The sequence below is a fragment of the Vombatus ursinus genome, unplaced genomic scaffold, assembly GCF_900497805.2.
Source record: "Vombatus ursinus unplaced genomic scaffold, bare-nosed wombat genome assembly UNPS02014773.1, whole genome shotgun sequence".
In the NCBI taxonomy this organism is placed as follows: domain Eukaryota; kingdom Metazoa; phylum Chordata; class Mammalia; order Diprotodontia; family Vombatidae; genus Vombatus; species Vombatus ursinus.
The window spans coordinates 34,960,790-34,973,097 of NW_020954551.1; the positions used below are offsets into that span (position 1 = coordinate 34,960,790).

At 39.6% G+C, this 12,308-nt stretch overlaps 1 protein-coding gene across 1 annotated transcript in view; it reads left to right on the forward strand.

The window, feature by feature from the left end:
* The window catches only part of SLC6A11 (solute carrier family 6 member 11), a 171,229-nt gene that overhangs the window by 13,468 nt on the left and 145,453 nt on the right, over window positions 1-12,308 (forward strand). Inside the window, exon 4 of the mRNA XM_027863974.1 lies at window positions 3,942-4,032. Coding sequence (XP_027719775.1) covers window positions 3,942-4,032 — 91 coding nt within the window. The remainder of the gene's footprint in view (window positions 1-3,941; window positions 4,033-12,308) is intronic.

Here is a 12,308-nt window from a genome sequence, read left to right on the forward strand (position 1 = left end):
AGAGAAGAGGGAGTAGGCTTGAGTGGATAATGATCCAGGATCATAGATTGAAAAGGAATAGTTAGAGAAGAGACAGAGAGAGAAGAAAAGAGGAAGAGAGACAGAGGGGAGAGACAGAGACAGAGAGGGAGAGACAGAGACAGAGAGAGAGAGACAAAGAGAGAAGAAAAGAGAGAGGGAGGGAGAGAGACAGAGGGAAAGATAGACAGGGAGAGAAAAAAAGAGAGAAAAGAAAATATGGAGAGGGGAGAGAGAGAGAAAGAGAGAGAGAGAGAGAGAGAGAGAGAGAGAGAGAGAGAGAGAGAGATGGGCACTGTCCAAAAGACCATCAGGAAGTTTATGAAGAAGATCTTGCTCCGCACCGTCTATTGCTGATGGTGAGGGAGTTGGAGAGCTTTCTGGAGAACTCAATGATATCCTCCAGATTAAGTCAACATATATCTTAATTACTCAATGACTTCATTGCAATGATGAGCATAGGAGAGGATGAAAAATACATTGGGAAAATATGGTTCAAAGTTAAGAAATAGAAGAGGAAAGAAGGAAACAGTCATTTATTAAGTACCTATTCTGTGCCAGGCACTGTGCTCAGTGCTTTATAATATCATTTCATTTGATCCTCACAAAAACTCTGGGAGGTACGTGCTATTGTTATCATTCCCATTTCACAGTGGAGGAAACTGAAGCAAACAAAGGTTAAATGACTTTCCCTAGAATATCCAAGGTCAGATTTGAACTCAGGTCTCCCTGACTTCAGGGCAGCTAGGTGGTGCAGTGGATAAAATGCCAGGCTTGGAGTCAGGAAGTCTCAGCTTTGTGAGTTCAAATCTGGCCTCAGCCACTAGGTATGACTCTGGGGAAGTAACTTAACCTTGTTTGCCTCAGTTTCTCATCTGTAAAATGAGTTGGAGAAGGAAATGGCAAACCACTCCAGTATCTTTGCCAAGAGAGCCCTAAATGGGGTCACAAAGAGTTGGACGTGATTGAAAATGACTGAACAACAGCTTCCTGACCCCAGGCCCAACACTATATCCAGGCCAAAACCTTATTGGTTATATAAAAATGACACATCTATATATTACAAATATGTTATTGGAGAAAATACGCTTCCCTTAAGGACTTTAAAATGGTTCATTCCCACCCCATACCTTATATGCAGTATGGCTGAGGATGTGGGAAGAGAATTAATACCATCTGGAGGTGTGTTTCTTCCAGCTCCAAGATTTTGACAGTTAATTTCTAGAGGACCTATGGAGAATTTATGGGAGAACATAGGCATGAGTCCCACAGGATGGGCAAGAATGAATTGATTGTGACCTGTGGCGTTGGAAGAAATAGCCACATCAATGAGATCATAGGTCCATTTGAGAGCATTTGAGGCTGCATTCCATTTCTCAAAATGGTTGAAAAGTGCTGGGCATGGTGAGAGCTGAAAATCATCCAAAAAAGAGAAATCGACCATATTTGATAAGATGGATAAAGGGGGAAAAAACCTTGTCACAGATATGGAAGTCATTCCCAAATCAGCTAGCAACAATTGTACAATTCGACCATTAGGTTGCTAGAAAGAAGGAAAGAGACAAACATTTCTTAAGTACCAACTAGTTCAGGCACTGTGCTAAGCACTAAAACAAAGCAAAGCTAGCACTAAATTGGAAGAGAAGATTAAGATGAGAAACCACAGAGGGAAGGCAGAAGTTTCATCTGGCTTATTTAAACAAGCTATTTAAAACAAACAATGGGAAATTCCTAAAGAAAAATAAATCAGTGGGTATCATCCCAATTTCCTCTGGAAGTTTACCTGAGATAAAGCAATTATCACAAAGGAGAGGCCAAAAGCAAGTTTGTAGACAGCTTGGTGCCAAATCTAATTAAGTTAGGCTGTCCCAATGAAAATGCTGCCTGCAGTATATGCAGTCTGAACATCTCGGCTCCCTACCTGCTGTGTAAAGAAATGTAAGTGGTGCTAAATAAGGCAGGCCAAGTGGAGCAGCTCCCCAAAGGTCGTTGCTACTGTAGTAGAAGATTTTCAGTGAAGAAATGCCCCTACATTGAGGATGCTCTACAGTGGCTTCTGATGGGAGATGACATCGTATTGATTGCATCAAGCCCAGGAACAGGAGAGAACCTCATAGATAAGACCCCCCAAACACTCTAAAGCAGAGACTCCGCATTTTGTGTATCATGGATCTCCTGGGCAATCTGGTGAAGGAGCTAATGGATCCCTTCTTAGAGGAATGTTTTTAAATGTGTGAAAGGAAATCCATAGTACTGCAAAAGAAACTGATTATATTGAAATAGTAACCAAATATTAAAAAAAATAAAAATCAAGTTCAAAGAATCCCATGCTAAGAATCTGTAGTCTAAGGAGTTCAGGCTAACAATCCATACAAGAAAAGTGGGTGAAGGGACAGCTAGGTGGCACAGTGGATAGAGCACAAGCTCTGGAGTCTGGAGGACATGAGTTCAAATCCCACCTCAGACAGTTACTAGCTGTATGACCCTGGGTAAGTCACTTAACCCTGATTTCCTCTGGGGAAAAAAAAATTGGATGAAGATAGCAACTGCCCAATTGAAGTAGTCCATTGATTTGTATGTCTTCTGTAGACACTACAAATGGACTTTGGAGCCGAGAACAGATTTTAACAGAAGAGAGAGGGCTGGATGACACTTGGCAAATTGAATAGCATTTTTAATGAAGCCAAAGTGCTTGCTCTCTTTGGAGGTACCTTGGTGCAATCAAAATAACAATGGGTTTGGAGTCAGAGGAGCTGAATTCAAATTCTCACCTGGTATACTCCTTGTGTGACATTGAACAGCTCACTAACTTGTCTGGGCATCAGTTTCCTCATCTGTATAAGGTGGGGAGGAGTCTGGGCTAGATCACATCTCCTGCTCTAAATCTATGACTCCATAATTCTATAATGAGATGATCTCTCCAATTTCTTCCAGCAATAAGTCTTCAGTTCCGTAATGTTGGTTGATGGATACTTGATTCTCTGGACTTGGAGTGAGAAGATCTGAATTTGTATCCTAGTTCTGCTACTGACCAGCTGTGGGTCCTTGGGAAAGTCACCTAGCCTCAATGAGCTTCAGTTTCCTCATCTATAAAATGCATCAATTGATTCAAGTTCAGTGTTCTTCCCACTATATTACACAGTTCAGTGAATCCCAATTCTAAGTAGCCCCATTGCTGACTGAGACAATCACTGCTTGGAGTCCACATGCTTTCCTGGAGTGCGTTGTCCTGGTTAATATTTTATTGTTCCGTCATTTCAGTTATGTACAACTCCCTATGACCCCATTTGGGGTTTTCTTGGCAAAGATACTGAAGTGGTTTGCTATTTCCTTCTCCAGCTCATTTTACAGATGAGGAAACTAAGTCAAACAGGGTGAAGTGACTTGCCCAGGGTCACACAGCTAGTAAATGTCTGAGGCCAGATTTGAATTTACTAAGATGAGTCTTTCTGATTCCAAGCCCAGTGCCTGATCCACCACACCACCTAGCAGCCCTGTATAAATGCTACTTATTACTGTTATTATTGTTGTTGATCTCATGTGCTACCTCCTACACAAGCTGTTTGTCCAGTTTCCTTCTTGAACTTAAATGATTTGACTTAATATATATCTTGGATTTATTTACTTACTTGTGTATATGTTGTACATGTATGCTCCTTGAGGGCAGGGACTGTTTTACTTCTGTCTTATATCCCCAATCCTAACATAGTGCCTAGAAATGAGTAGGAACTTACACAGATTATTGAATTAAATTGAATTCAGTTAAACATAATGGCACAGTCTCCTTTGTAGTCAGGTTGCTTAGAGTGAGGAACCTGGTAAAATGGCCCCACTTTGTCTCTGACCCTCCTCCCCCACCCTGGTGCCTTCCCCTCACTGAAGCCAATACTCTTTACAGGATCACTGTTTGGTTTCCATTGCAGATCGCTGCGTGGAGTTCCAGAAGCTGAATATGAGCAACTGCAGCCAGGTGTCCCTCCAGAATGCCACCTCACCCGTTATGGAATTTTGGGAGTAAGTGTGACGGAGAAATCCCTTCCCCCTTTCCCTCCGGGAATGTTTCATCTCAGCATGTTTTGAAAATAAGGGAGCCAGCTCATCTGGACTTATGGAGCTCATAAGAGCCCCACTACCTCTTCTGGGCTTCAGGTCCAAATACCCTTCTTTCTAGAGAAAATAACTCTGGTTTCCTGTTTATAGGGTTTTAACTGGAAGTCCAGGGTCTCAGATATTTGGTTTCTTCTTTCTCATTGATAAGCAGTATCATTGGGTGTTAAACTTAGAAGAGTTTAGTAAAATGTTGAGTATTTGTCTTTAATAGAAAACAGGAAGTCTAAAACATGCTCATCAAGGAGTATATTTATCCTCTAAAAGAGTCATAAATGGAAACCTAGATTCAGAGTGAGAAGATCTGGATTGGAATCTTGGCTCAGTGGTTCACTGTGACACTTTGAACAAGTCACATTACTTACCTGACACCCAGTTTCCCTATCTGATAAATATAATAGTTGGGCTAGATGACTTTCAAGGTCCCTTCTGACTCTAAAACCCTATGTACAAGTACCTGTAGAGAAGACTGTGGAGAGACACAATTACTGATTCCAAATACTTGAATTCCATGCAGAAGATGGCATAGACCAATCCAATCCAGTCAACTTATATCAAGTGTTAATTATTCACAATAATAATATTAGTTAGCATTTATATGTGGTTTAAGGTTTGTAAGGTACTTTACACATGCAAACTCATTTGGTCCTCACAACAACCCTTTGTGGTAAGTTTTATTATTAGTCCCATTTTACGAATGTGAAAACTGAAGATCACAGAGGTTAAATGACTTGCCCAGTTTCACATAGCTGGTGACAGGATCTGACGTAGGATTTGAACTCGGTTCTTGACCCCAAGTCCAATGATCTCTCTGCCATGCTACCTAACTGCCTCTAACAAGGCACTGTGGTAGGGATGCAAAAGGATGCAAAAACAAAAACAAAGAATGATCTTCATCCCTAATAAGTGTAGATTTGGGGGTTACGTTTTGATTTTATAGGCAGCTAGGTGATACAGTAGATAGAATGGAGAACATCAGGGAGGCATGAGTTCAAATCCTGTCTCAGATATTTATCTAACCCTGGGCAAGTCACTTAATCTTTGTCTGCATCTATTTCCTCATCTGTAAAATGGATGTAATAATAGTACCTACTCCCCAGACTGTTGGTGAGTATAAAATGAAATAATAATTGCAAAGCATTTTTCAAATCTTAAAGGGCTATAGAAATGTTAGCTATTATTTTTACTATTTCTTATTATTATCAACGTCATCATTATCTCAAAAGTTACACAAGAACCAACAGGTGATAATGTACAAAGAGGCAAATTTCAGCTGAAGATAAGAAAAAGATTTTGTAACAAGAGCTGCCAGAGGTGTAGTGGGTACCTATTAGTGAGGTATTCAAACAGAGGCAAAATAAACACCTTGTTAGGGCTACCTTACCCCACAAATCACTCCTAACTCTTTGTCTGGATGTTGCCCATGTGCTTTTCATCTATTAGCTACTATTATGATTATTTATATATTTTTCTTGTCTTTTCTATGTAGGGAACTTTGCAACATAAATTTGAGCTATTATAAACTCCTTGAAGACAGAGATTGTGTCTTATTTCTTCTTTATGTCCCCAGTTCCAAGCTCAGCACAATCTAGGTCTTCATAAACGTTTGAATTGAATTCACTGCTATAGAGATCCCGAGGCAGCAGAGTGTAGTGTGATAGCTACTGAATTTAGAGTCAGAGGAACTGGGCTTAAATCATTGATCTGCCACTCAATGCCAGTGTGATTTTTGGGCAATTCAATTAACCTGCCTGCGCATCAGATCCTTCATCTGTAAAATGAAATCGTTGTACTAGAATATTTCTCAATTACCTTTCAGCTCAAAGTCTCTGATCCTATGTTCCTCATTATTTGAAAGACTGAGTCTCTGAGGTCCCTTCTAATCATCAACATTGATTATTTTGTGAGTGCAGTTGACTGCTGATTGATCGTGTGCAGGAAACTAGAATTTGGTTCTTTCTCCTATGCTTACACTGATGAATAGTGATAATAAATGAGTTATGCAGCATTTATTAAGCACTTTGTGTGTGCCGTGCACTTTGCCAAACACTGCGGATAGCCCTTAAGGAGCTTACACTTCAGTGAAGGAAGCCACCATATAAAGGGGAGTGGGGAGGAGTGGCAACATGTGCATGGATGATGGTTTGGAAATGTCTGAGAAGTGATGTGGAAGCCTGATTCCAGAAACGACAAGGTGAAAGCTCACCTTTCTGTCCCAGAGGAAGAGTCTGGGCTCCAATATCAAGAGAGTGGAGAGGATGAGGACAGCCAAAGTAAAAAAGCATGGTTTGGAAACGACCAGGAAATTGTCAAAGCTCATTTATATAGCGGGTAATGATTTACAAATGCTTTACACAGGTCCTCAGATCTCTGAGAGGTTGGCTGTTCAGATACTATTGGTATTATCCCCATTTCACAGAGGAGGAAATGGAACATAGGTGCATTTAATGACTTGTCCAAGGACACTTGGTTAATAAGTATTAGATCTGGGTTGTCAGTCTAGATCTCCTGATTGTAAATCCAGTTGTCTTTTGTACACATTTCTCTGCCCCTCAGCAAAGATGGGAGGTAGTAGAGAGTCCATTGAACCTGGAAGGAGAGGCCTGGATTCAAATCCAGCACTTTACTAGCTGTGTTACCATGGGTAAGCCTCAGAGCCTCACTTTTCTCATCTGCAAAAAGAGGGGGTAGATAGTAATTCTCATTGTACTTACCCTGTTATAAAAATCAAATAAAATAATGAATAGAAAGTACTTTGCAAACTCTAAATTGTTATATAAACATCAGCTATTATTATTATTTTTATTATTTTTTCAAGACTAAATTTCCCTATCTCATCTATGATGGAAGTACAGTAACCACACACCAACCTGATGCCAATACTGAGGTCTGACCTGTGTCATTAAGCAGCCTGGTGGCCCTCCAGGGATAGGGGCTCACCATATTGATGTCAGACCTGATCAGCTTTAGCCCTATGGTAGTTCAGACTCCCAAACTCAAGTGACTCATAGCCCCTGCCTCCCCATAAGCAAGGATTACAGAAATGGGCCACCATGCCCAGCTCAGCTATTATTCTGGAACATAGATTAACTTAAAACATAGACTTCAAATAAAAATATAAAGGTAGGTTATATGACACCATAAAAAACTATCAGTTTCACGAGGGCAGTAGCCATCTTTCTCCCATCAGCTAGTATAGTGCTGTGTATACATTTGGTGCTAAATGTTTGCTGAATCTAATTGTGTTTGAGTGGAATGGGGAAAAATTGCAGGAGAGAGAATAGGGTGACTTTCAAAGGTGAGGTAGAGACAAAGCATTAACCCTAGCTTATGCTTTCTAAACTAATGAAAGTGGAATATATTGAAAGGTGGTCATTGTATATATGTGCATGTGTATATATCTCTGAGTGGGGAACAGAATAAGTATATTGAAAAGGAACACCAGGTAGCTAGGCCAAAGGAACCATCAGGAGCATCCCCCAGAGTCTTACATGTCCTCTTTTCCAAGCCACTTTCCAGGGCAGGAGTTCCCTCAACAACATCCCAGCCAGGTCTTCTGTTCTTAAATATGCTCAATGACGGAACATCCACAACCTTACAAGACCTCAGTTCTATTGTTGAGCAGGTCAACTTATTGCAAAGTCATATCTTATGGTCAGTCAATTGCTCAACCAATTAGCATTTATTTAGTGCCCTACTGTGTGCCAGAACCTGTGCTATATCTCACTGGAGATATAGAGGCCAAGATGAAATGATACTCGCCCTCAAGGAGTTTACATTTTATTGGGAGAGACAACATATGCTTACATGAAAAAATATGTCCTGGGAGACTATGGGTATGGAACGCTACATGTGTGGTCAGATGTTTTTAACTTGGTGATTAGTTTTGCTGAACTTTCTCTCTCCTCTTTTTTATTTATTTTTATTTTATTTATTTTTTACTTTATTTTATTTTTATTCTTTATTATGCTTTTTACTTATACTTATTACTTAATTACTTATATTATATTATATTATTATTTATATATTTTATATTTATATATTTATATAATATTTATATATTATTATAAATTATATTATATTTATATATTACATTATCTTATGTTATATTATGCTTATACTTATTACTATAATTACTTATACTTATTACTTAATACTCATTATGAGTATTGCTCTCTAGTAGAAGGACAGAGAAAAATTTAAATGATATCAAAATAAAATAGTAAGAACACTTATTTTAAAAGTAAGTATTTTGCTGTTTAGTTGCTCAGCCATGTCCAGCCCCTCATGACCCCATCATAGATCATAGTGCGCCAAGCCAGTCTATCCTCCACTAACTCTCAAAGTCTGTCCAAGCTCATGTTTGTTGCTTCCATTACACTATTCATCTCATCCTTTACCATCCCCTTTTCCTTTTGCCTTTAATCTTTCCCAACATCAGGGTCTTTTCCAATGACTTCTGTCTTCTCATTATATGGCCAAAGTATTTAGGCATCACCTTTAGTATTTGAACGTCCAGTGAATAGTGCATATTTTTTTAAGTATTGACTGATTTGGTCTCCTTGCTGTCCAAGGGACTCTCAAGAGCCTTCTCCATCACCACAATTTGAAACTATCAGTTCTGTGGCACTCAGTTTTCCTTATAGTCCAACTCTCACACACATGCATCACTACTAGGAAAAAACCCAGAGCTTTGACTTTGTGGGCGTTTGTCAGCAAAGCGATGTCTCTGCTATTAGTATGCTGTCCAGATTTATCATAGCTTTCCTTCCAAGGAGCAAGTGTCTTTTAATTTCATGGCTGCAGTCACCATCTGCAGTGATTTTTGAGCCCAAGAATATAAAATCTAATACTGCTTCCATTTCTTCTCCTTCTATTTGCCAGGAAGTGATGGGACCAGACACCAAGATTTTAGTTTTTTGATGTTGAGCTTCAAGCCCGCTTTTATACTCTCTTCTTTTACCCTCATCAAGAGGCTTCTCAATTTTTCTTCACTTTCTGCCATCAGAGTGGTATCATCTACGTAGCTGAGATTGTTGATATTTTTCTTGGCTTCTGGCTTTTGATTTGTCCAGCCTGGCATTTCACATGTTGTACTCTGCATGTAAATTAAATCAATAAGTTGACAATATACAGCCTTGTTGTATTCCTTTTCCAATCTTAAACCAGTAAGTTGTTATTGTAATTATTTGGTAATTTGAATACTCTTTGTCATTGCCCTTCTTTACGATTGGGATGTAAACTGGTCTTTTCCAATCCAGTGGCCACTGATGAATTTTCCAAATTTGCTGCCATATTGAGTGCAGCATTTTAACAGCATCATCTTTTAGGTTTTAAACAGCTCAGCTGGAATCCTGTCATCTCCACTAGCTTTATTATTAGCTGTGCTTGCTAAGGCCCCACTTGACCTCATTCTCCTAAATGTCTGGCTTTAAATCAGTAACCATACCATCATGGTTATCTGTGATGTTAAGATCTTTCTTATAAAGTTCTTCTGTATATTCTTGCCACCTCTTCTTAATCTCTTCTACTTCTGTTAAGTCCCTTCCATTTTTGCCTTCTATTATGGCTATTTTTGCATGCAACATTCCCTTGATGTCTCTAAATTTCTTTTTTTTTAAACATGTGTTTTTTAAACTTTGGGTTCCAAATTTTCTCCCTTCCTCCCTCCCTACCCACCCTCATTGAAAAGGCAAGCAACTCAATAAAGGCTATACATGTGCAGTTATGCAAAACACTTCCATAGTAGACATGCTGTGAAAAACTAACTCTATTTTCCTTAATCCTATCCCACTCCCCCATTTATTCTATTCTTTCTTTTGACCCTGTCCCTCCTCAGAAGCATTTGCTTCTGATTACCCCCTTTCCCAATCTGCCTTCCTCTCTATCATCCCCCTACTCTCTTGTCCCTTTCCCCTTCTATTTTCCTGTACGGTAAGACAGATTTCCATACCCAATTGAGTATGTATGTTATACCCTCCTTAAGTCAAATCCTATGAGAATAAGATTCACTCATTTCCTCTCACCTTCCCCTGGTTCCCCTCCACTGTAAGAGCCTTTTCTTTTCTGTTTATTTTGTGAGAAAATTTACCTTGTTCTACCTTCCCCTTTCTCCTTCTCCTAGTATAATCCTCTCTCACCAGTTAATTTTATTCTCCAGATATGACCCCTTCATCTTCAACTCACCCTGTGCCCTCTATCTATCTATCTATCTATCTATCTATCTATCTATCTATCTATCTATCTATCTATACATACATATAATTTTTTCCCTCTAAGTACCCTAATACTGACAAAGGTCTCATGAGTTACAAATATCATCTTTCCATGCAGGAATGTAAACAGTTCAACCTTAATAAGTCTTTTATGATTTCTCTTTCCTGCTTACCTCTTCATGTTCCACTTGAGTCTTGTATTGGAAAGTCAAATTTTCTATTCAGCTCTGGTCTTTTCATCAAGAGTGTTTGAAAATCCTCTATTTCACTGAATGACTATTTTTCCCCTGAAGAATTATACTCAGTTTTGCTGCATAGGTGATTCTTGGTTGTAATCCTATCTCCTTTGCCCTGTAGAATATTATATTCCATGCCCTGTGGTCCCTTAATGTAGAAGCAGCTAAATCTTGTGTTTCCTGATTGTGTTTCCCCAATACTTGAATTGTTTCTTTCTGGCTTCTTGTAATATTTTCTCCTTGACCTGGGAACTCTGGAATTTGGCTACAATATTCCTAGGAGTTTTCCTCTGGGGATCTCTTTCAGGAGGAGATCGGTGGATTTTTTCCATTTCTATTTTGCCCTCTGGTTCTAAAATATCAGGGCAGTTTTCCTTGATCATTTCTTGAAAGATGATGTCTAGGCTCTTTTTTTGATTGTGGCTTTCAGATAGTCCAATAATTTTTAAATTCTCTCTCCTGGATCTATTTTTCAGGTCATTTGTTTTTCCAATGAGATATTTCCCATTATTTTCTAATTTTTCATTCTTTTGGATTTGTTTTACAGTGTCTTGATTTCTCATAAAGTCACTAGCTTCCAATTGCTCTATTCTAATTTTTAAGGAAGTATTTTCTTCAGTTATCTTTTGGACTTCCTTTTCCATTTGTCCAGTTTTGCTCTTTAGGGCATTCTTTTCTTCATTGGCTTTTTGGACCTCTTTTGCCATTTGGCTATTTTTTAAGGTGTTATTTTCTTCAGTATTTTTTGGGTCTCCTTTAGCAAGCTGTTAACTTGCTTTTCATGATTTTCTTGCATCACTCTCATTTCTCTTCCCAGTTTTTCCTCTACTTCTCTTACTTGCTTCTCAAAATCCCTTTTGAGCTCTTCCAAGGCCTGGGACTGATTCATATTTTTCTTAGAAGTTTTGGATGTAGGAGCTTTGACTTTGTTTTCTTCTTCTGGTTGTATGTTTTGATCTTCTTTGTCACCAAAGTAAGATAATACAGTCTGACTCTTTTTGCTCTGCTTGCTCATGATCCCGGCCAATTACTTGAGTTTTAAATTCTTTGTTAAGGTAAGAGTCTGTTTCCAATGTGGAGAATGTACTGTCCCAAGCTTCAGGGGTTTGTACAGCTGTTTTCAGAGATACTTCTAGGGACCTGAAAAGTGTCAGTTCTTCCAAGGTGCTATGATAAGGGGTGAGGTGTTTCCTCTCCACCGCCACAACAAGCTCCACCACACCAGCATTTCTCCTCTCCCCAGGACCACCCCTCAGAACTGTGACCCAGATCCAAGCATGGGCAAAGCAAGAGATTCCTGCCTCAGCCCTGGCAAAGAGATCCTTGCAATCCCTCTCTGATCAGCCACTCGATTCCCCCTCAGTGTGTGGGCCAGAAGCTCAGAAGCCAGCCGCTGCCCTTGGGGCAACTAAGATCTAGCTTCTTCTCTCACCGCAGTCAAAGACTTTTCCCACTGACCTAAGTTGTCTTTGGCATTTGTGGGTTGAGAAGTCTGGAAACCACCACAGCTGCTTGCGATTCAGTCCTCTGAGGCCTGCTCCAGGGTTGCTGTGACCTGCACACCCACGCCGCACTGCGCGTAATATACCTTTCTGATCAGCCATCCGGGTTGTCTTGGGCTGGAAATTTGTTTTACTCTGCTTTTTTGTGGGTTCTGCTGCTTTGGAATTTGTTTAGAGCCATGTTTGTAGGTATTTGGAGGAGTTTGGGGGAGAGCTGTAGCAAGTCACTG